The sequence below is a fragment of the Salpingoeca rosetta genome (assembly GCF_000188695.1).
Source record: "Salpingoeca rosetta unplaced genomic scaffold supercont1.21, whole genome shotgun sequence".
In the NCBI taxonomy this organism is placed as follows: domain Eukaryota; class Choanoflagellata; order Craspedida; family Salpingoecidae; genus Salpingoeca; species Salpingoeca rosetta.
Window position 1 is genome coordinate 179077 of NW_004754913.1, and position 25000 is coordinate 204076.

The 25000-nt window shown below is 54.8% G+C and overlaps 7 protein-coding genes across 7 annotated transcripts in view; 4 read left to right on the top strand and 3 right to left on the bottom strand.

Annotated features, from left to right (window-relative positions):
* The window catches only part of PTSG_08035 (uncharacterized protein), a 6159-nt gene extending 4966 nt beyond the window's left edge, over positions 1-1193 (bottom strand). Inside the window, exons 1-2 of the mRNA XM_004990999.1 lie at positions 474-1193; positions 174-271 (exon numbers count right to left, since the gene is read on the bottom strand). Coding sequence (XP_004991056.1) covers positions 174-271; positions 474-1040 — 665 coding nt within the window. The 5' untranslated portion in view covers positions 1041-1193. The remainder of the gene's footprint in view (positions 1-173; positions 272-473) is intronic.
* Positions 1194-1202: 9 nt separating this feature from the next.
* Positions 1203-5726, top strand: PTSG_08036 (uncharacterized protein). Its single transcript, XM_004991000.1, has 11 exons — positions 1203-1458; positions 1757-1855; positions 2104-2202; positions 2415-2504; positions 2754-2849; positions 3035-3199; positions 3449-3547; positions 3797-3895; positions 4032-4103; positions 4324-4965; positions 5095-5726. The coding sequence occupies exons 1-11, from the start codon at positions 1348-1350 to the stop codon at positions 5395-5397; spliced, it is 1875 nt and encodes a 624-aa protein (XP_004991057.1). The 5' UTR covers positions 1203-1347; the 3' UTR covers positions 5398-5726.
* Positions 5727-5851: 125 nt separating this feature from the next.
* PTSG_08037 (phosphoethanolamine cytidylyltransferase) lies at positions 5852-9643 on the top strand. The gene is made up of 11 exons (XM_004991001.1): positions 5852-6020; positions 6219-6356; positions 6555-6684; positions 6854-7096; positions 7434-7497; positions 7851-7945; positions 8153-8230; positions 8439-8504; positions 8672-8713; positions 8882-8991; positions 9190-9643. Exons 1-11 carry the CDS (start codon positions 5959-5961, stop codon positions 9293-9295), a joined length of 1134 nt encoding a protein of 377 aa, XP_004991058.1. The 5' UTR covers positions 5852-5958; the 3' UTR covers positions 9296-9643.
* PTSG_08038 (26S proteasome non-ATPase regulatory subunit 12) lies at positions 9614-13992 on the bottom strand. Its single transcript, XM_004991002.1, has 12 exons — positions 13605-13992; positions 13266-13325; positions 12974-13102; positions 12633-12740; positions 12387-12462; positions 11924-12158; positions 11674-11741; positions 11261-11352; positions 10831-11016; positions 10509-10586; positions 10174-10310; positions 9614-9951 (listed from the first exon to the last, which is right to left on the bottom strand). The coding sequence occupies exons 1-12, from the start codon at positions 13695-13697 to the stop codon at positions 9882-9884; spliced, it is 1332 nt and encodes a 443-aa protein (XP_004991059.1). The 5' UTR covers positions 13698-13992; the 3' UTR covers positions 9614-9881.
* Positions 13993-14157: 165 nt separating this feature from the next.
* Positions 14158-15823, top strand: PTSG_08039 (uncharacterized protein; the record flags this gene model as incomplete). Its single annotated transcript, XM_004991003.1, has 2 exons — positions 14158-14755; positions 14814-15823. The coding sequence occupies 2 exons, from the start codon at positions 14158-14160 to the stop codon at positions 15821-15823; spliced, it is 1608 nt and encodes a 535-aa protein (XP_004991060.1).
* A 120-nt stretch (positions 15824-15943) lies between these two features.
* On the top strand, positions 15944-19117 carry PTSG_08040 (uncharacterized protein). Its single transcript, XM_004991004.1, has 10 exons — positions 15944-16113; positions 16307-16382; positions 16564-16749; positions 16985-17046; positions 17220-17301; positions 17586-17673; positions 17891-17972; positions 18116-18172; positions 18337-18470; positions 18719-19117. The coding sequence occupies exons 1-10, from the start codon at positions 15991-15993 to the stop codon at positions 18765-18767; spliced, it is 939 nt and encodes a 312-aa protein (XP_004991061.1). The 5' UTR covers positions 15944-15990; the 3' UTR covers positions 18768-19117.
* The window catches only part of PTSG_08041 (uncharacterized protein), a gene marked incomplete at its 5' end in the record, with an annotated part of 9429 nt that continues 3329 nt past the window's right edge, over positions 18901-25000 (bottom strand). The window contains 5 exons of the mRNA XM_004991005.1: positions 18901-19297; positions 19550-23256; positions 23627-23701; positions 24213-24390; positions 24795-24859. Coding sequence (XP_004991062.1) covers positions 19232-19297; positions 19550-23256; positions 23627-23701; positions 24213-24390; positions 24795-24859 — 4091 coding nt within the window. The 3' untranslated portion in view covers positions 18901-19231. The remainder of the gene's footprint in view (positions 19298-19549; positions 23257-23626; positions 23702-24212; positions 24391-24794; positions 24860-25000) is intronic.

The following is a 25000-nucleotide window of genomic DNA, read 5'->3' on the forward strand; positions in this document are numbered from 1 at the left end:
CGACACGCAAACGAACGAGGGTACGCAATGCAACACGGATAGGTGCGAACACAAGCGCGTACACACACACACACACACACACACACACACACACACACACACACACACACACACACACACACAAATATTTGTGGACAAGTTTGCCCCACTTCAACAGAGAGCAGTGCACGCACTTGCACGCCATGTCTATGTAAGTGATGGCATCTCTGTATTTGCTGAATGCCTCCCGGTACCGCAGCAAGAACCCGTCTTCAGCCGACCGCGCCAGTTCCTAACAGGTACGATGAATAGTACACGCATGAATGCGTGTCGATGTGACATGCACGCTATCATCCACAAACGCACGTACACATATACACATGCACACGTACATCCGCACCCACACACACACTCTCTCTCTATCTATCTCTCTCTCTCTCTCACACACACACACACACACACGCACACGCTGCAACCAAGGTTGCAGAACTCACGGTGCGAATGACGGTGGCTTTGGCTGCAAAGGTGGCGGCAACATCAAGGTAGAGGCTCGGTGCATGTGGTCCGACACAGAGGGTATGCACGTCCTGGAACAGAAACTGCCACTTGCTCTTGTCCACATACACGCTGCCGTCTTGCAGCAGGGCCTCCTCATCACGGGTGAGGTGCCACGTGGCTGCGGCTTGATCAATCGCGCGCCGCAGGACGAGCGAGTCATCGATATCGCCAGCCCCGCCGCTGATCGTGCTGGTGCTGGGCACTGGTTCTGCTGGGCGCGCGGGTGTTGTGGCTGCTCGTGGCGTGGGTCGTGCTGGTGCACGGGAGGGCTGTCGCTGAGCAGGCTGCTGGTGCCTGTGTGGTGTGGGCTGCTGCGTTGGTGGTGGGCTGGTGAGTGCCTGTGACAAGCGCCGGTGCTCGTGGAGATGGCTCATCTGGCTGGCAATGGCCACAGCAACCACGCCTACGCGCTTCATGCTGTCGCCTTCTTCGCCCGCACACAGCAGGCCGCGGATTGTGGCCAGCGCCGGCTCCGCATACGGCTCATACTTGCCCCTGAACATCGTCGCTCCGATGATGCGCGATGTGACAACAAGCAAGCGATGGGCGGTGCCGTCTTGCCTTCTTGCCTGGTTGGTTGCTTGGTTGTGTGATCTGGCTGTTGCTGAACGACGACAAAACCGAATCGAACTGTCGACGGCTCACGACACCACAAATTATTTGTTTTGGTTGCCGTGCGGACTGTGAGAAGGACAGCTGCACTGCTGACGTTCACGTCGACACAACACGTTTGTCCACACCACCCACACTCATTGATCCACTAGACACAGCCCAAGCCCACGTCAGCGTCAACGCGCAAGGAAAGGGAGGATGGGTGCTCTTCACGAAGCGTGTATTGAAGGGGATGTGCGGAAGGTCACCTCGCTGCTGAACGGAGGCTGGCTCTCCCGTGCAAAGGACGTCAACGAACGAGACGAGCATGTGAGACTTGCGCATGTGTGCAGTCGTGGTCGTGGTTGTGGTCTTGGCTGTCCTGATCGTTCTGATCGTGGTTGTCCTGGCGGTGATGATGGTTGCTTCCCTGTTCTGGATGGCTGTCATTTCCTTCTGGCTGTGGCGGTGTGTGTTGTTGTTGCTTGCGTCTTTTTGGAGCACTGAGACACAATCATGCGCGCGCTCACAGTCGCTTGTCATGCACGCTTCCCTTCTCGCTTGCTTGGCCTTGCTTCCACTTGTGGCTGCGTTACTTTGGAATATCGATGATGGATACTCGTGCAAGGGTGCTACTGGGCTGCACTATGCCACCCGAAGCGGCGATCTGCCGTTGGCCGAGCTCCTTCTCCAGCGCGGCGCCAACCCTTCCATCAAAGACCACGCGGTGCGCCTCGAAATGTCCATTCGTGTGTTTCTGTGTGCTTGTGTTTGTATGTGTGTGTATGTGCGTGTGTGTGTGTGTCACAAACACACACACACTCTCTCTCTCTCTCTCTCTCTGTCTCTCTGTGTGTGTGTGTCTCTCTCTCTCTCTGTGTGTGTTCGGTTGCATTTGTTGGCGGCATGTGCCACGCTCACACCAAACATGATCATGTGGTCCCTTGTTTCTTCCTGTTGTGCGCGATGCCACAGGGCAAGACACCGCTGTATCAGGCCAGCCAACGTGGCTTTGCAGAGCTCGTGAATCTGCTGCTGGAGCACGGCGCAACCGTGCAGGACAAAGACAACGAGGTGTACAAGTTGTGCTTTTCTGCTTGCGTGCGTGCGTGCGTGCGTATGTGTGTGTGTGTGACTGCGCGTACCTGCGAACAAGTTTGCTTGTGTGCCTGTGTGTGTACGTATGCAAGTGCACCAAGTGTACAGGCGTGGCTGCCTCCTGTCCGTGGTTGCGAATGCAAGCGCTCATCACTGTTGTCTTACCGGTTGTGCGACGCGCGTTACAGGGCCGCCAAGCACTTCACGTCGCCCACACCCCCGGCATTGTCCATCTGCTGGTGGAGCGTGGCGCCGATGTCAACGCCGCTTCCAACCAGGTCTGGGCGTGCTGCCGTGCGCTGTGTATCCGGGCTTGGCCGTGCGTGGCCTTTGAGCAAGCCAAAAATGACTCCCCCCTGATCCACCCAATTCCACCGCGCCACAATCACACACACACACACACACACACGCATGCAAGTTTTGTTTTGGATAACATAACATCATCGAGCCACAAGTATCTTGTTTGCTCCAAACACACTCATCACCCATCACACACCAACGCTCACCATCGCCACCTTCACCAATAGGGCCACACACCGGCACACTTTGCGGGCGCGCACAACGACGAGACGCTTGAGATGCTGCTCAGCCTCGGCGCAAACCCAACACTGAAAGACGAACACGTGCGTGCGAAGACTGCTGTGTCTGTGTGAAGAGTAAATACACATGGGCTGACCTGCACTGTGATTCACGCACACAAACAAACGTTCACGTGTTTCATCCGTGCGTATGGAAAAACTGCAAACCTCACCTGACCCATGACATTGTTTATGTGTACATGTGTGTGTGTGTGGTTTTGAGTTCACAGGGCCAGACACCGCTGGACATTGCGCGTGCCCAGAACAGGCCGACCGCGGTTGCGACGCTGCTGTCTGCCCTGTATCCGCTGCACGCGGCATGCCACGCCGGCAATGCCGATTACGCCAGCGCTCACCTGCAGAGAGGCGCAGACCCAAACGAGCAGGATGACAAGGTGTGTGTGTGTGTGTGTGCGTGGTTGTATGTGTGCATGTGGGAGAGAGAGAGTGTGTGTGTATGTGTGTGTGTTGGAGTGTGCGTGCTTGCTCGTGTGCGTTCGCGGGATTCCTTGTGTGTGTGCTCTGTTTGCTGCTGGCCTCTTTGCTTGCCTGTTTCTCTTCCCCTCCACCTGCCATTCTTTCAAGATCCACGTCTTTCATCCGCTTACTCTTGGTGATGTGACTGGTCAATGGTCGCAATTCAGGGCCGCACTGCATTGCATCACGCAGCGATGGAAGGATTTCCCGCCATTGCCAAACTCCTCCTCGACAACGGTGGAAAACCGGACATCCAAGACAATATTGTGCGTTCACAGTGCGAATGTGTGTGTTTGTGTGTGCGCGTGTGTGCGCGTGTGTGTGCGCGCGCGTGTGTATGCGTGTGTGATCTCATCTCTTCTTGCCTTTTTCCATCAAGTTTGTGCTGTGGATAGTCTGTTCCCAGTCTTCATTCTTTCATCGCCTCGCACCTCCAATGCCTGCGCGCGTGTTCACGAACCGCCTGGCATACCAATCTCACACCGCCCTCTTCCTGTTGCATGTATGACTCTCAGGGGTGGACGGCTTTGCACCATGCTGTGCATGCCCAGAAGAAGGACGTGGTGCAGGTGCTTCTGACTGCCGAGGCAAATGCAACCATCGGCGATGCACAGGTGCACGCACACACACACACTCTCTCTCTCTCTTATACACGCACACACACACACACACGTATGCACGCACACACACGCATGCACACATCATCAACCAACGAAACTGCATGCACATCTGCAACGCAACCTGTCGCAGGGCCGCCTGCCCATTCATCTTGCGCAGGACGCTGACGACAAGGAGACAGTTGCCGTTCTGCAGAAAGTCATCGTATGTTTGATGATGTGTACATCACCAGCACTCACTTGTTCCGCGTAGTTGTGTGTCTGCGTGTGTATCTGCGTGTGTGCGTGTCTACTCATCAATCCCTTGTGCTGTCGCGCACCGCACTGCACAAGCATATACACAGCACACATACACGACACTCGCTTTCAGCGCCGAACACTCACATGTTCGCTCCATGTATGCATGCGTGCTAAACCCATATTAGATGCAGCAAGTTGAGACAGCCGCCCGCACCCGGGCTTCCGAGTCATCATCATCGTCATCGTCATCTGCACCCGCCGCCAGTGCCCAGCGCCGCGGTGGCAGCGACAGGGCAGCCGTGATTGTGAAGGATGATGACGGTGATGATGATGATGATGATGACAACGATGGCCACGACGATGGTGGCAATGGTGGGGACGCAAGGGGCGCTGCGGATGCCAGTGGTGATGGCCGACGCGTGAGCGGTCTTTCTGCTGCTGAAGTGCGGCGGCAGGAGGTGCGCGAGATGCAGCGGCGGCAGGAGCAACTGCGACACGACGAACGGCTGTGGCAGCGACAACAGGCACTGCAACGCCGACAGCAGCAGCAGCAGAAACAACAGCAGCAGCAGCGACGAATGCAACAGCAAAAACAACAACAACAGCAGCAGCAGAAACAACAGCAGCAGCAGCGACGAATGCAACAGCAAAAACAACAACAACAGCAGCAGCAGAAACAACAGCAGCAGCAACAACAGCAGCAGCAGCAGCAGCAACAGCAGCAACGCGCGCGCTCCCAGGGTGCACGTGAACAGGGCAGCAATGGCCACGCACATGGCGGGACACCTCAGTCCCATGGGAGGCACCCTGCTGCGCGTGCTCGCACGGTGAGAATGGCAATTCAGTTTGATGATGGGTTGAAGACGCTCACCATGAAAGCTTGCAACATTTCTCCAATACTCACACGCACGCACACACACACACACACACACATACACCACTTGAATGTGACGCAGTCAAACGCTGTGAGAACAGCTGTTGCTGCTGCTGCAGCTGCAGGAACAACAGCGACGACAGCTGCAGCAACAACGCAGCCACCTGCCCACGCTGTGTTCTGGGCGTGGCTGCGACAGGAAGGGTTTGCGCGCACCCTTGGGCCCGTGTTGAAGGAGCTTGGCGTGGACGATGTGGAGGCATGCCGTGCCTGCATTGACCTCGGCTCGGAATTCCGCAAGCAGATGATGGAATCTGGGGCCAAGTTTGGGCATGTGGCCAAGTTTGTCAAGCGGTTCAACACCAAGTTCCCACCATCGCTGTGATGATGACGTGCTTGATTGTTTCATGGGGGACGCAAGATGTGATATGATAGCTGCACCCAATGGGCAAAGGAAGGGCCGTGGCTGCTGTGAATGGCTGTTTCACTTACGCTTTGCTTCATGTGTTGTTGGTTCTGTGTTACACGCTGTTTGGTTTTTGTGCTGGTGTGCTTGTTCATCTGACAGCCCACTGCACTGCGCCTTGCCTGCTTTGTGCTGTGTGTGTGTGTGTGTGTGTGTGTGTGTGTGTGTGTGTGTGTGTGTGTGTGTTGTTACATTGCTTGCTCTGCGGCCAACCACCACTGTCGCCTACCAAGTACATCATTCCAAACTAACATAAAGTGAGGTGAGAGGTCGCACAGCAGACACCACACCAAGACACCACACCACACCATACCAGAGCAGACACGCAAACGAAGAAGAAGAGGAAGGCGTGTCCCGTTTTCTGCGTCTGAAAAACACATTGGCATTGTGCAACAACACATACAGCCATACACAACACCCTTCTTGTTCACTGCAACACCGCGATAGAGATCAAGACGCCAGAGAAGAAAGGCAGCGAGGATGAGCAGCGAGCCGGATGCGAAGAAGGCCAAGCAGCCCGTGCGGGTGTGGTGCGATGGATGGTACGTTTGTGGCTGGCTGGTGTTGATGCTGCCTCCATGGCATCCCATCATGCTGACATCGTCTGAGCTTTCTTTGCCGCCGCCACATCACCTTCCTTTGTTCCTTTGGCCGTGACCTTCCTCTTTCATCAACCACTCATCTGCACATGCTCTCCCTCCCTCCCTCACTTCGTCATGCTACTGGCGATCGTTGCGCAGCTTCGACATGATGCACTTTGGCCACGCGAACGCACTGCGTCAAGCCAAGGCTATGGGCGACTACCTCATCGTCGGCGTTCACTCGGACGAGGAGATCCGCAAGAACAAAGGCCCACCCGTCATGAACGAGGAAGAGCGGTCAGTGTGTGTGTGTGTGTGTGTGTGTGTGTGTGTGTGTGTGTGTGTGTGTGTGTGTGTGTGTGTGTGCGTGTGTGCGTGTGTGCGTGCGTGTGTGTGCGTGCGTGTGTGTGCGTGCCTTTGTTATCGTTGCAGATCAACAGCAGTGCAAACTGAACTGTGCACACTGCCACTGCTCTGCCATGTCGTGTGGGGAAGGTACGAAATGGTCCGCGCTTGCAAATGGGTTGACGAAGTGGTGGAGGATGCACCATATGTCACGCAGCTGGACGTCCTTGACAAGTACAACTGCGACTTTTGCGTCCACGGCGACGACATCACCACTGCGGTGCGTCCGTTGACACGTGTCTTTGTGTGGCCTGAGTGATTCATTCGACATCCACACTTTCACACATGCGCACCCCTACGCGCAGCTGTGTCTCACGCCGCCATGTGAAACTGTATGCTGCCCTGCTGTGCCGCGCTGGCGTGTTGCGCTCCCGTTCCATGATACAAAGGGTGACGGGCAAGATGCGTACCATCTTGTCAAGGCCGCGAACCGGTACAAGGAGTACGCGCGAACACAAGGCGTGTCCACGACGGACCTGGTGGGCCGGATGCTGCTCATGACCAAGACGCACTTCACCTCCGACGAGGAAGACAAGCCCATGTCCATCCCGCACGTGTCCGAGATGCAGGGAAAGCCAAAGGATATTGTTAGCCCTTACACGGGCGCTTCCCAGTTCCTGCCAACCACCAAGGTATGCGTGTCTGTGCGTATGTATGTGTGTGTCTGTGCGTATGTGTGTATGTGCGTATGTGTGTGTGTGTGTCTGTGCGTATGTGTGCGTGTGTCCGTGCGTATGTGTGCGTGTTTCTGTGCATATGTGTGTGTGTGTGTCTGTGTGTATGTGCGTATGTGCCTGTGTGTCTGTGCGTGTGTCTGTGCATATATGTGTGTGTTGCCCTTGATCTTTCGCTTGGTGTGTCTTTGCCTTGCTCGTGCTGCTTGTGACATTGATCGTGTGCAAGTATCCATCTGCAACGCATCTCACCACTGCCACAACCAACCAATCAATACCGGCCTCGCCAACACAGCGCATTGTGCAGTTCTCGGACAAGAAGGAACCCAAGCCTGGCGACGTCGTTGGATACATCCAAGGTGCGTGCACACGTTGCCGATCACACGCTTGTGCTGTCCTTTATAGCCCCACGGAACACACGCTCTCCATTTAAACCCCAATCGCATCACGTGGCACTGGGTTTCGATCACACCTTTCTCTGCATTGACCCATCCACCTGCCGTTGTAACCACACAATTGCCACCAACATTAAGTGGGCTGCTCATTCCCACCCACCCACACACACACACACACACACACACACACACACACACACACACACACACACACACACACACACACACACACACACACACTCACACTCACACACTCACTCACTCACTCACTCACTCACTCACTCACTCACTCACTCACTCACTCATTTCTGTTCCAGGCACGTTTGACCTGTTCCACGTGGGTCACATTGCGGCGCTGAAGAAGGCGCGGTCCATGTGCGATTTCCTCATCGTTGGCGTGCACTCCGACAAGGTACACCCACAAGCACACACACACAGCGTATACATACGTACATGCATACATACATACACACGCGCATAGCTGTATGCATGCTGCTTGTTGATTGCTGTCGCCGTCTCCATGCGCGCCTTTCCTCTCCCCGTCTCTTGTGTCCACCCAAACTTCCCAACACACCAGCTGTGCTGACACACATCACACGCGCGCGTGTTTGCGCAACAGAACGCAAATGCGCTGCACGGCCAGAACTACCCGATCATGAACCTCCATGAACGCCTCCTGTCCGTCCTCGCCTGCCGCGTGAGTGTACAGGTGTTGGAGGCGAAAATACGTCGGGTTGGGAACTGTGTATTGTGGATTGTGGTGGACCGGGTTATGTGTGTGCATGCGGCGTATCTTCTATACTGCCTGCCCCAGCACTTCCTCGTCTTCTCACACATTCACACACACACACACTCTCTCTCTCTCTCTGTCCCTCCCTCCCTCTGTCCCTCTGTCTCTCTGGCAGTATGTGGACGAGGTTGTGATTGGCCCGCCGCTGGCCGTCTCCGCAGAACTGCTTGACCATTTCAAGGTGCTGTTCTGAAGAATGGGCGGGCCACCCGCTCTCGTGTCCGGTGGTGACACGCGTGCAAGCAAGAAGTCGCTTCTGCTTACACACACACACACACGTGCACACACGCGCAACTAGCTCTGCACACGCTCACGCAAGACAACTGCTGGTGCGCACGTGTCGTTCAGGTGAACAAGGTCTTCCGCGGCAGCCGTGATGCGGCCGATAATGTGAGGACACACACATGCACACATACACATGCACGCATACACATGCACACACATGCACACGATAGCACAGCCTGTATATGTGGTTGCAATGGAGTCGTGGTGTTGGACTCACACACACACACACACATATACATACATCCACGCACACACACACGCAACCCCCCACAGGCTGGTGGCGACATCTTTGCTGAAGCGAAGAAGAGAAACATCTTTGTGCAGTTTGACAGCGGGTCGAGAATGACAACAGCGGACATCGTGCGACGCATCATCAAGCACAGGTGCCGGGATGCAGCAGGGTGGCGGCGGGCGAAGGACTTTGGTCATGCAAGTGTGCACACATGCATTGAGTCAATGACACTTGTCACACGTACCTCCTGCACTTGCCTTTCCTTCTCACACGCACACACACACACACATAAACAAACAAACACACACACACACACATAAACAAACAAACAAACATACACTGCGTGCAGGCTTGAGTTTGAGGAGCGGAACCGGCGCAAGAGCAAACGCGAGGTCGATCGCATGACGGAAAACGACGACGACGCTGGTGATGACGGCGACAGTGGCAAGAAATGAGGCTGCCCTTTGCTGCTGGCATTGCACGTGATGTGAAGACAAGAAACACGAGGAGCAACCCTCATTGCCAACTGCATGCATGCAAGCAAGCAAGCAAGTTCGTGCTGTTTCCATCTGTCCCACCCACACCCTCTTCTCTCTTGTTCTGAGTGTGCCCTTCTCTCCGCACCCATCCAAATAGTCAACTACAGATTTCGCGCACCCTGATCATCGCAGCATCGTCGCATGCAGTGCACGTCACATCACTGCGAATGTGTGCGTGTTCATGGGTTCCTCGCCCAATACACAGCATGAGGCTTTCGACAGCACCAGGCTATGGTTGACATTACATTAATGAGCTCGTTTCCATTCATCTCTCATCGGTTCATTTCTTCGGACCACACAAACGACAAAAGGAGGGGCACTTGACTGCGATCGTGATGTTAGGCTTGCATGGCGCGTGCACTGTGATAACACATGCAACACATCATCACTCTCGCCATCGCCTCAAACGCAACTGCAAAACAAAGCCACAGAGTCCAAACACGGCGTTCTTGAGATGTGGGCTCGCGGAGGTGGAGGAGGCGGGGTGGACACGTGTGTGCGCTCAGACCTGGTGCACCATGCGCTCCTTCTGGATGAGATGTGTTGCCTTGTCGACCAACGACATGAGATGGCTGGCAACAACGCAATCGTGGCCGTTCAAAGCAACCGCGGAAGCGGGTGTGGAGTGAGAAAAGGGCGGCACCACAGAAACGAGATCATACGCAAGACTAGAGACACAAGATCAGAAATGAGCTGGTTGCAAAATACAAGGAACCGCGACCCTATCACACCTCCCCAACAAACTGACACAAACACGTGTCACCACCGCCACCACAACTGTCATTGGTGCTCACCTGAGACCGCTGCCCCAGTCGTTGAGCACCTGGTTTGCCTTTGGCTTCGGCTTGAACACAATCACGCGCGCAGGGCGGTCAATCTTCGCATACACCGTCTTGAGCGTCACCAGCCGCGACAAATACTTCTCCGCATCCTGCGAGCCGGGTTCGGGGTGGTGGTGGTGGTGGTGGTGGTGGTGGTTGATGGGACGAAACCAACACGTCACGGTGAACGATGGTGGGTAAAGACGGTACACAGCGCGATGCGCGGACGTGTCAAGACACACATACACATACAAACACAAACACGCAATACACACAAACACAAACAGAATAAGCACACACACACACACCTTCTCTGTGAGGTCAAGGAGCTCGGCCATTCGGGACGTGCGCATGCGCGTGTAGTACATCGCCATCACGCGAATGTTCTGTGACGAGCAAACAACATAACGGGTGATTGTTGGGGGGGGGGGTGGGTGGCATGTCATTTGTGATGCTCAGTAGACGCGCTGATGCACGGATGCACAGACATGAGCATTTCAACAGGTGCACAGGCAAGCAAGAACCCAAATCATCAAGACCACACACATACAAAACACACAAGAACACACACACACACACGCAAGAACACACACACACGCACGCAAGAACGCATACATACACACAACGCACGTGTTCGATGATGCGGTCCCTGAGTTCGCTCCACTGCTTCTCGCCCTGCTCTGTGGCGGCAAACACGTCTGTGCTGCGGAGGAACGGTGCAAACTGCGTCTCAAACACACGCCAGGGCCGCACTTCGTCGGTGGTGAACACCGACAGCAGCGACTGCGCTTCCGGCAGGTCCTCAAGCACCGGGTCCTGACGGGCGGACACGGCAGCGACAGAGGCGGTGGTGGTGGCGGCGGCGGTCGAGAGAGAGTTATGAGCACACGCATGTTCGCACGCATACACGTACACATGTTCGCACGCACACACACACACACGCACACACGCACACGTACACGTACATACGCACATGCACGCACGTCCGCACACACACACGCACACATGCACGTACATACACATATGCGGCCCCCTTCACCCGATAGGTCCACAGGCGCACCTCTGAGACGCGGGCGATGAGATCGGCCTGTTCGTTGTCGTACGGCGCAAGGACGAGATACAGCACCGCGCTCTGAAACTCCTTCTTCGCAGCTGTCGCCATGAACACGTCATCGCCACCATCATATCCACATGAACAACAGCAACAACAACAACAACAACAACAACAACAACAACAACAACAACAACAACAACAACAACAACAACAACAACAACAACAACAACAACAACAACAACAACATTATCATCATCGACATCCGTGTCAGCATGGGAGCAACGTGAAACGTGTGCGCTCGAGACGCTCGTTATCTCCACCACCACATGTACACATGTGTGTATTGGTTTGTGTTTGTGTTTGTTCCCACTACCCCTGTACTAACACACAAATGCATACACACAAGAGCGTGTGCTCACCCTCAGCGTCGGCCTTGACAGATGGGGTGTCGAAGATAGACCGGTGGTGCTTGCACATGTCCAGATACCTGTGGTGCGCAATGGGGACAAGAGAGGGGTGATGCACAATGAGGAACAGTAAGACATGACATCTAACAGCAAGAGGCAAGCAAAGAAACACGTGTTGCAGCCCTCTCCACACACACGAACACACACACACACACACGAACACACACACACACACACACAAGACCAGCGGGAACAAGCTGACCTCCTGTCGTGTGCGGCGAGCTGGAGCATTTGCCGGTGGTACTTGAGCTTCAGGTCGTGCGTGCTCTCGTCCTTGAAGAACTTGGTGCTGATCTTCTTGCTGATAATCTGCGCGCGGATGTAGTCGTGCTTGGCGAGACACAGCCGCATCTGCTCCAGGATGAACTCGACCTTCTCCCGTCGCTCCATCGTGCCGTACGTCTCCACCTGCAGCTCCTGCAGCACGTCCGCAGCCTCTGCACACACGCGCACGCGCACACATTTTGGGCCCGGGGATGTATGGTGTGTGTGTGTGTGTGTGTGAGTGGGCGAGTGTGTGTGGGGGGGGGGAGTGCGTGTGTGTGCGTGTATGTGGCAGTGTGCACATGTACGTCCAGTGTGCATAGATGTATGGGCGTGGGCGGCGGTGTCATGTTGAGCGGCACAACACACATTTGGAAACACGTGACGCCACACCACCGCACCTGCGATGTTGCCCTCTTCCTCCTTGATGCGCGCAAGCTCGCGTGTCAGGCGCGCGCGCTCGTTCTCAACATGGATCTGCACAGCACACAACAACAGCATCACGATAGTTGGTCGTGAGCTCGGTTCAGGGGGTGACTCGTGGCGCGATAACTCACGTGCATGAAGCACACACACACACACACACACACATACACACACACACGCACGCACGCACGAACACACGCACGCACGAACACACTACAGACCTTGCCGGCGGTGATGGTGCGCACGGTATCGAGCATCTTGAGCTTGGTCGCTTTGTCTGGCGCTTGCTCGATAAACTCGCACACCTTGCGGATCATGTCGGTCACAGCCTGTGCACCATCACAGCACCGGGGTGAGGTGGAGGTGTCACATTTACAAAGGGACAAGCACGCAGCAACGGGAGTGGCAGAAGCAGCAACAGTAGCAACAGCGACCACAGTAGCAGCAGCAACAGCAGCCACAGTAGCAGCAGCAACATCGACTTCAGTGGCAGCAGCAGGAATGCACACACGACCAACACCACAGTCATGGTGACAGCAAGCACGAGCAGCGGTGCCCTTGCCTTCTTGATTTGGCCACGCCGCTTGATGAGCATGACAATGTTCTCAAGCATCTTGTCCCATGCTTGCTGCTCAAAGCACATGGTGACAATGTGGACGAGAATGCGGCTTGTCGACTTCATGTCCGCGGCCTTTAGAAAACAGACACGGCGTTGCACAACGAGCGGTGATTGGAATGGACAGTTACATCGGAAACGCATTGTGAGTGCGAGCTGACTATCAGGGATAGCACAAACAAAACAGTGAACATGAGGGTTGGAGACAAGACGCACAGCATGGCCTGCTTCATTGTACCATGCGGCTCTTCTTCTCCAGAGGAAGGAGAGACTCAATGGCCTCGTCCAGCTTTCCATCCTGTTGCGAAGACCAGAAAAGCAAGCACGCAATAGGGTTTGTGTTCAAGGTGTGAGCGAGCGGCACACAAACGCAGGCGAGAGTGAAGGACGACACAATCGAGGTGAATGACATGGTACACTAACGCTAACACACACACACACACACCACACAGTAAGTACTTGTCAAGCACACACCACACACAATACACCACACAATACACCACACAATACACATCAAACCAAACAAAAACAAAAAGGAATTGTCGACGTTCTTGAGCGACAAACGTTGCTGGTCAACCTGTGCGAGGGAGGAAGCGATGGGAAGCGAGGCATCGACCTCCTCCGTGTAGTCGGCCTCTTGTTTGATGATGCGACCCTCGTCCTCAGCCATCTTCGCCTTGTGTGAATGTGTGCTTGTTCCTCTGCTCTTCGCTGCTGCTCGCTGGTCTGGGTCGGTGCTTGCGTCCACAACAACAATCAACTGCTCTGGCTGCTTGTCTTGCTTTTGCTCTGTCTATCGTCTCCGAAACCGTCGTTGAAGAAAAGTAGCGGTATCTTTCAACGAAATTCGGTAATTCTAGGCACACAAGCAACAGCAACCTCGCTTGCTCAGTCTCTTCTTGTTCACAGAGGATGACATCAGTGAGCGGAAAAAATAAGTTTTCATCACCGGCACACATTCAAAACCACCCGAAATATGCGTCAATCGCTTCCATTGTCCGTTGGCTGTCCCACGCACAACAGAGAACGAAGACAGCAAACCTCAGAGCGCAAGCACAGAACCATCTTTTCCTGTTACCTCCAGGATTGCCGATTATTCACATTGATGCCAACGACTTTCTGCATCCAAGATGGCGCAGCGCAGATCGGCCACCGCAGCAGGCAGCACTGACGGAACACCGCCGTGTGTCAAGAAGAAAGAAGGCCGATTGTACGCCGGGAGCCTTGACAATGAGGAGTACGACGCCTTCAAGAAGTGGCTCAAGAAGCAGCGCAAGGAAAACTCCAGGACGCTGACGGTGGACGCAAAGCTGGACATCGTCGCCGTGCAGGCGTACTTTCGCCATGAGAAGTTTGTCCACGCGAACAAGTCAGGGAGGCCCAAGCAGTATCGGTTCACGGCACTCGCAAAGAACGTCCTTCAGCGCAGCACAGACGTCTGTCAACAAGCATGGAAGGACTACGAGCGCGCGCAAGCGGTGTCAGTCGCAGACAACGACGGGCCACGCGGGACCAAGACGACGAAGTTCAAGCGCACTGAGGCATTGCGTGTGAAGCTGCAGAACTGGTTGTACGAGCGCACTGTCAAGGGCAACCGAACTGTGGCAAAGGACGTGCTCGGCTTCTTCTGCTCCTCCGGTGTGCTGCCGATGTACTCTGATCCCACTTCGAAAGCGAACGCCCTGAGAGCTGTGCAACGATACCTGGAGTCACTTGGCTACGAGAGAGGTCAGCGAGGCGGTTGCACCACCTACATGGAGAAGGAGGGAGGTGCTGATCAAACGAGACGCGTACATCACCCAGATGATCAAGGCCCTACAGCAGCGGCGACGCATTGTCTACCTCAACGAGAGCTACATACACCACCACTACCGCCCGCATGATGAGTCGCTGTACGACCCCGGTGATAACCGCCTGCTCCCCAAGCAAAAGCACAAAGGCCGGCGCTTCTGTTTCATCGCGGCAATCATCTCAAGCGACCCTGCAGTACCAGAAGCAGAGCGATCCGAGGAACATCGTGCACAGCTGTTACCCGAGACGCTGGACATCTTTGAGGGGGGCAAGAAGCAGAGTGGCAAGGCGCAGACCAAAGACTACCATGGCATGTTTGACAGTGCATACTTTGAGCGCTGGATGCAGACGCTGCTCGCCACGCTCGACGCCCGTGGCATCAAAAACACCATCATTGTCATGGACAACGCCAAGTACCACAAGTCACTCCCAGCGGACACGCCCAAGCAATCATGGAAGAAGGCAGCCATGGTCGAGGCCTGCACGGCGCGCGGCCTGCCAGTATCCGACACCGACACTCGGGCCTTGCTGTGGGCCAGGCTTCGCGAACACATTGCGCAGACAGTCAAGCCCGTCGTCGTGCAAATGGCAGAGGACGCTGGGCACGAGGTGCTGTGGACACCGCCGCATTACTCCGACCTTCAGCCCATCGAGATTGTTTGGGCAAACGTGAAAGGAGACGTTGGTCGACAGTACAACTACGACACAACGTTCAAGGACGTGCGCCAGCGGTTGGACGAGGCGTTTGCAACCCTGACACCGAAGACAGTTGAGGGATGCATTGCAAAAGCAGATGCTCGGCTGGATGAGCTTTACAGGCAGATCACGAGCCTCGATGAGGTGGATGAGGAGGCAATCGATGATGGGGTGTTCGATGACGGGCAGCGTGATGATGATGATGAGAATATGGAAGAGGTCGATGTTGTGAACGAGGACAAAGACAAGGACAGTGACGAGGACAGTGACGAGGACGACGATGAGGGTGAACATGAAGACGAGGATTAGTGTGAGTGGTTTGCCTGTTGTGTGGTTCATTGTGTCTTGGTGGGTGGATGTGGGGTGGGGTGCCGTAGTCAATTGTGCTGAGGAAAAGGGTGTTTTTAGCGTGTTCTCTGTGGTCGAGAACGGCGAAATAAATCGTCAAACACGTTAAAGTGATTTTCCGCTCACTGATGTCATCCTCTGTCAATCCAAGCACGCACCACACATCAACAGCACACATCATGCAGGACAGAATAAGTTTGGAAGGGGACGCTGCCGCCAGTACACCTGCGGCTGTGCAGCGCTTAGTACAGGTCAGGTTTTGGAACCACACGCTCTTATTTTGTCTGTCTAGTGCGTGCATCATGCGTGCATGTATGTGTGTGTATGTATGTGCATATGCGTGCATGTATGTATGTGTGTGTGCGTTCGCGATATAGCACACACACTCACGCACATTCACACACACACACACTCACGCACGCACGCACACACGCACACACACAGGAGATCCAAGACGACCAGCAAAAGTCGGCGCAACAGCAACAGCAGCAAGACGTGAAGCTGATTACGCCCAAACCAGGTCGGATGGTTTGTTTCAGTTCTTTCTGTGGCTGCGCATGTGTGGCTGCATGAGTCGCTTGTGTCACGGCTGCTGTGGATTGAACTGTTATTCAAGTGTGTGCTCACTGGGTGTATCTATGCGTACTTGTGTTTGTTTGTGTGTTTGCGCATGACTTGATGCTTGCGTTGGATGTGTGAAGGGTTTTGCATCAAGACGGATATTGAGAGCGGTGAAAAGGTGTTCTTGAACATTTGCCACTCCGAAGATATCCCTGCACCACCATCCATTTCTGATGAGGAGCTGGCACTTGTCATTGCCAACGAGGATGGCACCCGTTTTCGCATTCCCATGAGCGTGGGACCGCCACACATGGAGCCAGACAACAGTGCGTGTGCTTGTGTGTGTGTGTGTGTATGCTTGTGTGTGTATGCGTGTGCGTGTGTGTGCGTGTGTGTGCAAGTTTCTGTACCTTTTTGTGGTGTCCGTCTGAGCGGTATGATGTTACTCGACTGCGCATGCAACGGCGGCACGACAGCGTTGGTGAGATCATCACACTGCTCACGTGTTTGTTTGTTTTTTACCTCCGCGCATGCCTTGCTGTGCATCAACATGCACACTAGCTGGCACGCCCTGCCGCGCATTTGATGCCATTGTAAACAGCAGTGTTGTGGAGCAGCTCAACGTAGGTCCCGTGGTGTATGGCAACCCCCGCAATGTGTGCCTTCTCTGTCGGGTCTGCTGGGTGCGCTTTAAAATGCACATCCACGCACATTTGCTGACGCGTGTCTCTCACGCTTGCACTGTGTGAACGGCACTCTGCTGCGTTGCTTCTTTATTTTCACACTGGTCGAACAGGAGCGAGAAGGCATGCGCGAGTTTGTGGTGGAGCTTGTCATGTGTCAAGTGGAGGCCAAGCACAACCTCGCCCTCAACCGAGGTGTGTCAACATCACGCGTCTTGCTCTTACTTTTGCTTGTCATTCGCATTTTACCCAATCTATATACAAGCTTGAACTCCTGTCCAGCAAACCTTGTTGACGCTGCCCTGTAACCTCCACACAGTTCTTCTCAGACCAACCCTCACTCACTCACTCACTCACTCACTCACTCACTCACTCACTCACTCACTCACTCACTCACTCTCGCGTGTGCGCTCATTTGCCTTGAAACTGCGTGATCGCCTCTCTTTCGTCGTCATTGTCATCTTTGTTGTGACTGTCAGTGTACAAGGTGATGAAGCGACGCAAATCCATGGGCAAACCGGTGCCCCAAATGTGTCGCGTAAAGCGCAAGATCCGCGATGTCTCAACGTGAGTGCACGTGGTCATCTCTTGGGGAACCCCACGCTGTTAGCTTGTTTGTTTGTTGGTTGGTTTGTGTGTGTGTGTGTGTGTGCGTGTGTATGTGTATGTGTGTGTGTGCGTGTATGTGTATGTGTGTGTGTGCGCGCGAGCGCGTGTGTGTATGTGTGCGTAACAGCGGTGCGCGTACTCATAACGCGACTACTGCGACGTTGGCCGGTTGCAGGAAGGATGTGACCGTCGTGTCTGAAGACGACGCAAAAGACAGCGAGTGGAAAGGCCCACAGCCCAAGTATGAGATGTACAGGGTAGGTCATCAACACCCACGACATGCGTTTGTATTATTGTCTCGGACCTCGTCTCGTTACCACCTATCACGCCACATTAGCAATCACCACGGCTCCTGCCTCTGCTGCTGCTCCCGCTCACCATCACCGCTATCACCCTTCAGGACCCGGAGCACGGCCATCCTGAGTTTCTCGTGTTTGAGTTCCATCTCGACAAGCTCGTGAGTGCAACCAGCCAGCTGCCCTGCCACCACTGCAACACACACACACACACATATCACTCACACACACACACATATCACTCACACACACACATATCACACACACACACACTTTCTCTCACTCACTCACCGCCACGACCACCGCTGTGCTGCTGTTGGTGCAGCGGTCTGCGCGCACGGTAGCGCTTGACGTGGGGGAGGAGCGACTTGTGGTGCACGCGCGTCCAAACGTGTACTACATTGATATTGACATCAAGTGGCCCCTTCGCCCAAACCTGACGGTCGCCCAGTTCAACAGGTGCCGCCTGGTGCTCTTGCGTGTGTGCCTTGTGTGTGTCTGTGTGTCTGTCTGTCTGTCTGTGCGTGTGTCTGTGTGTCTGTCTGTGCGTGTGTCTGTGTGTCTGTGTGTGTGTGTGTGTTGTGTGCGCGTGTCCAACACACTACATTTCCCGTCTCTTTGTAGGCCCCTCCCCTTATTTCGCCTCTGTGCCCTTCTACTGCTACTCCTCACACGGCCCATCTTTACTCTCCATCATCTTGGCGCAGACGGACGCGTATCCTGACAGTGACGTGTGTCGTGGCATCTCCACCATAGCCCCCCTGTGATCAAGCAGTGCAGCGTCAACGATGGGGTATACACACACGCACACACACACGTGCACACACACACACACACACGACATACACATTGGCATTCACTTGTGCCCTCTCTCGGCTGCAACTACTCGTGTCGCTTGAGTGTCCATTTAATTGGTACTGTCACAATCACCCGGTCCCACACGTAGTCGTCATACACGCACACACGCACACACACACGTATACGCACATTGACATACACATATGTACAAGTGCGAATATTCCAGCTGCTCTTCTCCTGTCTCCTTTTGTCTTCGCTGCAAGCCCGCTATGTACATACACAGCTAAATACACAATGAACAACCAACACGCATGTGAACACCGAATACACACACACACACACGAGTGGCTGCGTCTTGCTGGATACAACACACTGTCAAAAGGGACAAGCATCGAAGGAATATGCCTGCGTGTGAACAAGCGCTAGTGAACATCCCCTTCTACCCCTTCTTCCTCGGTTATCACGCTCATGAACTGCTGTGGTAACGCCTGCACATAACGACACAGTGACACGATAGAGAGAGAGAGACACGGTCAAGCGTGGTGTGAGAACAAGATTCGGAACACACAGAGCACACAAGGCGCATGGGACGAAGCGACAGAGACAGTGAACTGGAGATGTGGTTCAGCAAAAACACACACACACACACGCACACGAAAACACACGATCATGACCGCACGCACGCGCGAAAACACACACGACCACACACGCACACGAAAACACACACACACCACACATACCTCCTTCGAGCGACGGAGAGCCTCTGTCAGTTTTCCCTCAAGAAAGAGCTGTGCAATCTCTTTGTTGACGTCGCTGCTGGCTGTGGGTGCGCCGTGCCCCGGGAGGAACGGCGCCACCGCCGCGCCACTCGCCTCAGGCTGCTGCACCGCCGCTGGCTTTGCCTTGTGTTGCTCACCATCACTAGTACCCTTGAGATCAGCATTGCATCCGTCATCATCTTCATCTTTGTCACTATCACCATCGCAGTCATGTTCAGCACCGGCATCAGCGCCAGCGTGCTGTTTAGCCGCTGGTTCGGAAGATAGGGGTGCGCTGCTTGTCACATGCGCTGTTGTCACTGGTGCCTGCGCTGTGACTGTTGTGTGTGACGACGACGATGATGGTGAAGGCGTCTGTGGTACCGTTCTTGTATCGTGTTGTTGTTGTTGTTGTTGTTGTTGTTGTTGTTGTTGTTGTTGTTGTTGTTGTTGTTGTTGTTGTTGTTGTTGTTGTTGTTGTTGTTGTTGTTGTTGTTGTTGTTGTTGTTGTTGTGGCTGTTGTTGTGGCTGTTGTTGTTGTTGTTGTTGTGGCTGTTGTTGTTGTTGTTGTTGTTGTTGCTGTTGTTGTTGCTGTTGTTGTTGTTGTGGCTGTTGTTGTTGTTGTTGTTGTTGTTGTTGTTGTTGTGGCTGTTGTTGTGGCTGTTGTTGTTGTTGTTGTTGTGGCTGTTGTTGTTGTTGTTGTTGTTGTTGTTGTTGTTGTTGTTCCTTGTCCTCGTCTTCATCGTGGTTATCATCGCGCCTGTCGTGGTTGCTGTTAACATCAGCGCCATCGTGCTCCCGTGTCGACTGCATCGCTTTGTTCTTTGCGGCGCTAGAGGAAGATGTCACCACCGAGTGCGATTGCGCAACTGCAAGCGAGGGCTGCCCACTGGTGGCGTCGTCGTTGTTGTCGCTGTTGTGCACATCCGCTTGACCTTTCGCCTCGTCCAACCCATCCGCAGCAGCTGTGCTGTCATCGGCGGCGGTGTCGGCAGCGCTGTCCACGGTGTTGTTGTCTGCGTTGGTGTTACTGTTCTCTTGCTGCTGCTGTTGTTGTTGTTGTTGTAGCTGCTGCTGCTGGCGGTGTAGTGCACGACTCCCCGGCGAGGTGTGTGAGTGTGACTTGGGGGCTCCTGGCTCTGGGTGGTGCACTGTTGCTGTTGCTGTCGCTGCTGCTGTGTCCACCAGTGCTGAGGGAGCTGATGCTGATGCCGCAGCTGGCGACGCGGGTGCGTTGGTGTTGTTGCCACCCGCGGATGAGCTGGCAATTGTGCCAGTATTTCCGCTAGAATAAGCCTGCATCACAGCTGCTGGCTTGGGCGTCGTCACCTTGGTGGCCAACTCTGTGCCCACAGCACTGACTGTGGCGAGTGGCGGTACAGAGGTGGGCCGAACAGCGCGCGTGCCACCGATCTCATCCACACGGATGTGCGTGCCTTGCACGGGCCCAAAAGTTGCATCATATGGCAGCCACATCCCCATCACCGGCTGCGGTGCAGCTGTGCTGTGGTCATGATCTGATGTATGGGTACTCCCTTGCTGCTGTTGCTGTTGCTGGCGTGGTTGTGGTTGGCGTGGTTGTCGTGTTGGCGCTTGTGTTGACGGGTTTGCGCCCACAAGGGCGGTGGAGGCCACTGCAGTGCCAAGTGTGTCGTTGTTGCTGACACGGCCAGTGCCTGTGCTTGTGTCAGCCGAGGTGGCGGTGGATGTGGGCAGTTTCTGCGCACGCGACATGGTCGGGAACATGGTGTACATGGGAAACATGCGGTCGCCAGCCTCTGTCGCGTCATGGCCTGAGCCAGCACTGAGACCCGGCATCATTTGAACAACGCGCACCTGGCCAGCATTGTCCTGGTACTGCACAAAGCTTGCGTGAGCCGCCGATGCACTGCTCACGTCCTCCGCCGTCGTGTATCGCTGCTGCTGCTGCTGCTGCTGTTGATGTTGATGCTGTTGTTGCTGCTGTTGATGATATTGGCGTTGCGGCCCGTGTGTTGTGTCTGGTGTCGGCGTCGCGTACAAGGCATGGGGCAACTTCTTCGAAAACGAGTGACCACTTCTCGCGAGTTGTGCCTTGGAAGATGGATTGGAAGCGTCACCATGCTCATTTCCGTCGCCAACGCTGTCGTTGTCGTTGTTGTTGTCGTTGTCGTCATCGTCATCGTCTTGCTGGTGTTGGTGTTGGTGTTGGTAGTGACGTTGCGTGCGCCGGCGGTGCTGCTGCTGCTGCGGTTGCTGAGGTGGAGCAAGAGACAGGCCTGGAAGGCTCACAGAAGGGGATTCGCTCGCAACAACAACGCCGGTACTTGTGCTGCTGTCATTGTTGGTGCTGCTTCCGTGGCTGGTGTTGACAATGACGTACTCTCCACCGCCACTGGCAGCCAAATCATCCAACAAGGGTGCGGGCTGCTGCATCCAGTTGCCGTGCACACTGCCAGTTGCCCTCTTGCTGCTGCGCACGAGTGATGTGGCTGCTGGCACACCGGACACAGCAGGCATGGGTGCACACGATGACGACGACGGCGGCAGGTTGGGGAAGAACATGGGTTGAACAGGCGTGTGCTGCTGTTGATGCTGGTGCTGGTACTCGTTGTCTTGTTGCTGCTGTCGCTGCCGCTGCGACTTGGGACGTTGCTGCTGAGTGTGCTGTTGCGAACCACTGGCATCACCACTGCTGCCCATCCCGGAGATAATGGGTGGCTGCAATGGGTACGGGCCGCCCATGTACTGGCGCTCGAGGTCGCCGCCGCTGGCGCCGTCTGGGCCATCATCATCGCCCGGCGCAAACCGCGGCACAATGGACGGACTCGATGTAGCAAAGTGTCCGAATTGCATGCCGCCGCCGCCACTACCACTGCCAGATCCGCTGCCTTTGAACATGGCTGGCTGGGAAGGCGTGCGCTGGCGTATTTGCATTGACTGATGGTGTGTGTGCTCGCTCGCCTGCATTCTTTGCTGCGGCTGGTGGTGGCGGCGCTGTGCTTGTGCTTGTGCTTGTGCTTGTGCTTGCTGCTGCTGCTGCTGTTGTTGTTGTTGTCGTCGTGGTTGTGGCGGAGGATACATGTGCTGCTGTTGGTGACAATGCTGCTGTGACTGGGGCTGTTGCTGGTGCATGTGCGGATGAGGAACATGCGTGTCCTGTGGCATGAACTGCATGATGTGTGATGAGCGTGGTTGCAACGGTCGCAATGCGCTCCGTTGTTGCGGGTCGTGCGGGGCCATCCTGCTTACTGGTGCGCTGTGATCGTGGTGCTGGTTGTGTAGGGTCTCTGCGTCATCGTCGTCATGCAAGCCATCATCGTGATCGTCTGCTTCTTGGGGTGGCCGGAGGTGCGACGGCTTGATGTTGAACGTCCACGCTTGGTACAGCTGCGGGTAGCAGCCACGAACGAGGGTGATGCGGTTGGATAGAGCCTCAATGGCCACCTTGCACGGGTGGCAGATGGTGTATCTTGCACGGCAGCGAAGGTCGCCTGTGCAGTCCGCAACGGGGCTGTTGAGGACGGTGAGGAAGTACCCATCAAACTCCACGTCCTTGAGGTGGTGCTTGGAGCACCAGAAGATCATGACGCGCGATGATTTGGTCTTGCCACAGACCCAGCACTGCTTTGTGTTGGTTGCGTACTCCTCCGCCTTCATCTTCTTGCGGGGGTTGGGGTTCTTCCCCCTGTCTGCCCGCTTTCGCGTCACTGAGTGTGTGTGTGTGTGTGTGTGTGTGTGTGTGTGTGTGTGTGTGTGTGTGTGTGTGTGTGTGAGAGAGAGAGAGAGAGAGTGTGTGTGTGTGTGTGTGTGTGAGAGTGTGTGTGTGTGTGGGAGTGTGTGTGTGTGTGTGTGGGAGTGAGTGAGTGTGTGTGTGAGTGTGTGTGTGTGAGTGTGTGTGTGTGTGTGTGAGTGTGAGTGTGAGTGTGCATGTGTGTGTGCGTGATTGAGAGTTTGTGGCTGAGGAACCCCGTTTGGAAGTGGGTTGCAAAACAAGGTGCTTGCAACATCCATGCATCACACGCACAAACACGCATTCATGCGCACATGCACACACACGCACACATGTGCACAACTAACCTTTGGCGGTTTTGTTGGGCTGAGTGCGGTGACGAGAGGCCTTGTTTGGCTTGCTACTGGGTGGGTTCTGAGAAACTGAATGCAGAAGAGTGGGGAACGTGCGGAAAGGGTTCATGTTGACGGCGTAACGACAAGGAGATGGGTGATGGGGGAAACGCGTGTCGAAGAGAATGCAAGGGGGTCGTAGAAAGAAAGAGGAACACACCAGACGCGCAAAGACGCAGACACACAAACAATTTGGAGCACGGACGGTTGCAGTGCCAGGGTAGCAAGGTGAAGGGGTGAGTGAGTAGGTGGGGCGAGGAAGGTGGTGGACAATGTGAGATGTGCTTGTGTCTGACTGGTACAAGAAGGTGAATGAATTCAACGGTCACTTGAACCCAATTTGCAGTCAAACGCACAGTGGTAAGCACACAAAACAAGGCAGCTGCAGAGCTGTGGGCAATCACCACCGCTGCATAGCTGCAGTGCCAAACAAAACACAAGGACGGGGTGTAACGGTCACAGTAACCTCACCTGCAAAGCTGAAAATGAAAATGGAACGGAGGCTGCACTGGCACTGCACAAGAGATGTTCACACACGCACACTGGCCGAGCTGCGGGCCCATCGACAAGCGAGGTGCAATGGTGCGTTGAGGAGGTTTGAGTGCCAGTGCTGGGGGTGGAATGAACAACAACAACAGCAGCACACCACGACCACCACCACCATCACCACCACTGCTGTCTCTTCTTCTGCTTTGCCCGCGGGATTTCAGTTTGTGGCACTGCAAAAAAAGGGTGGCAGATCTCACGAAAAAGTGTGTGAAAACTGACCCTCGCGCAAGCGCATACAAGGACATGCATACAAGCGAAAAGGGGACACCACAAGCAGATAAGACGCGGCAGTGCGCCAAATGGGCGGGCGGGCAGCACTCATTCGAACCCACTTGCATGGCGTGTTTTTGTTGACGAACAGTGAGTGGTTGTGGTGTCAGGTGCATCAAGTTGCATCCAGTTGTTGGTAGGCCCCTTCCACTCGGCTGACACATCAGCTTCTCATTCTTTGGTGATAGTCATGAGTTGTTGTTTTGGATACACATGCACGGAACCTGACATAAACATGCGAAGCCAGTCATGCACAATAACAGCGACGGCACTTTCTCGGACGCGAAGAGGGGCCAGCGCGAACGGGATGGTAAAGGTGCCAATTACAAAGCGCCACAGATAAGAAACAGTTTGGCGGGGACTTCTGGGCTGTCAACAAGGCAGGCCTGCATGTGCGTACGTAGCCAGCACCGCTTAGATGTCTGCTGCTGCTATTTCTGCATTTGTGTGTGTGTGTGTGTGTGTGTGTGTGTGTGGTTGGAGAGGGGTTAGAGAGGGAGGAAGAGTCAT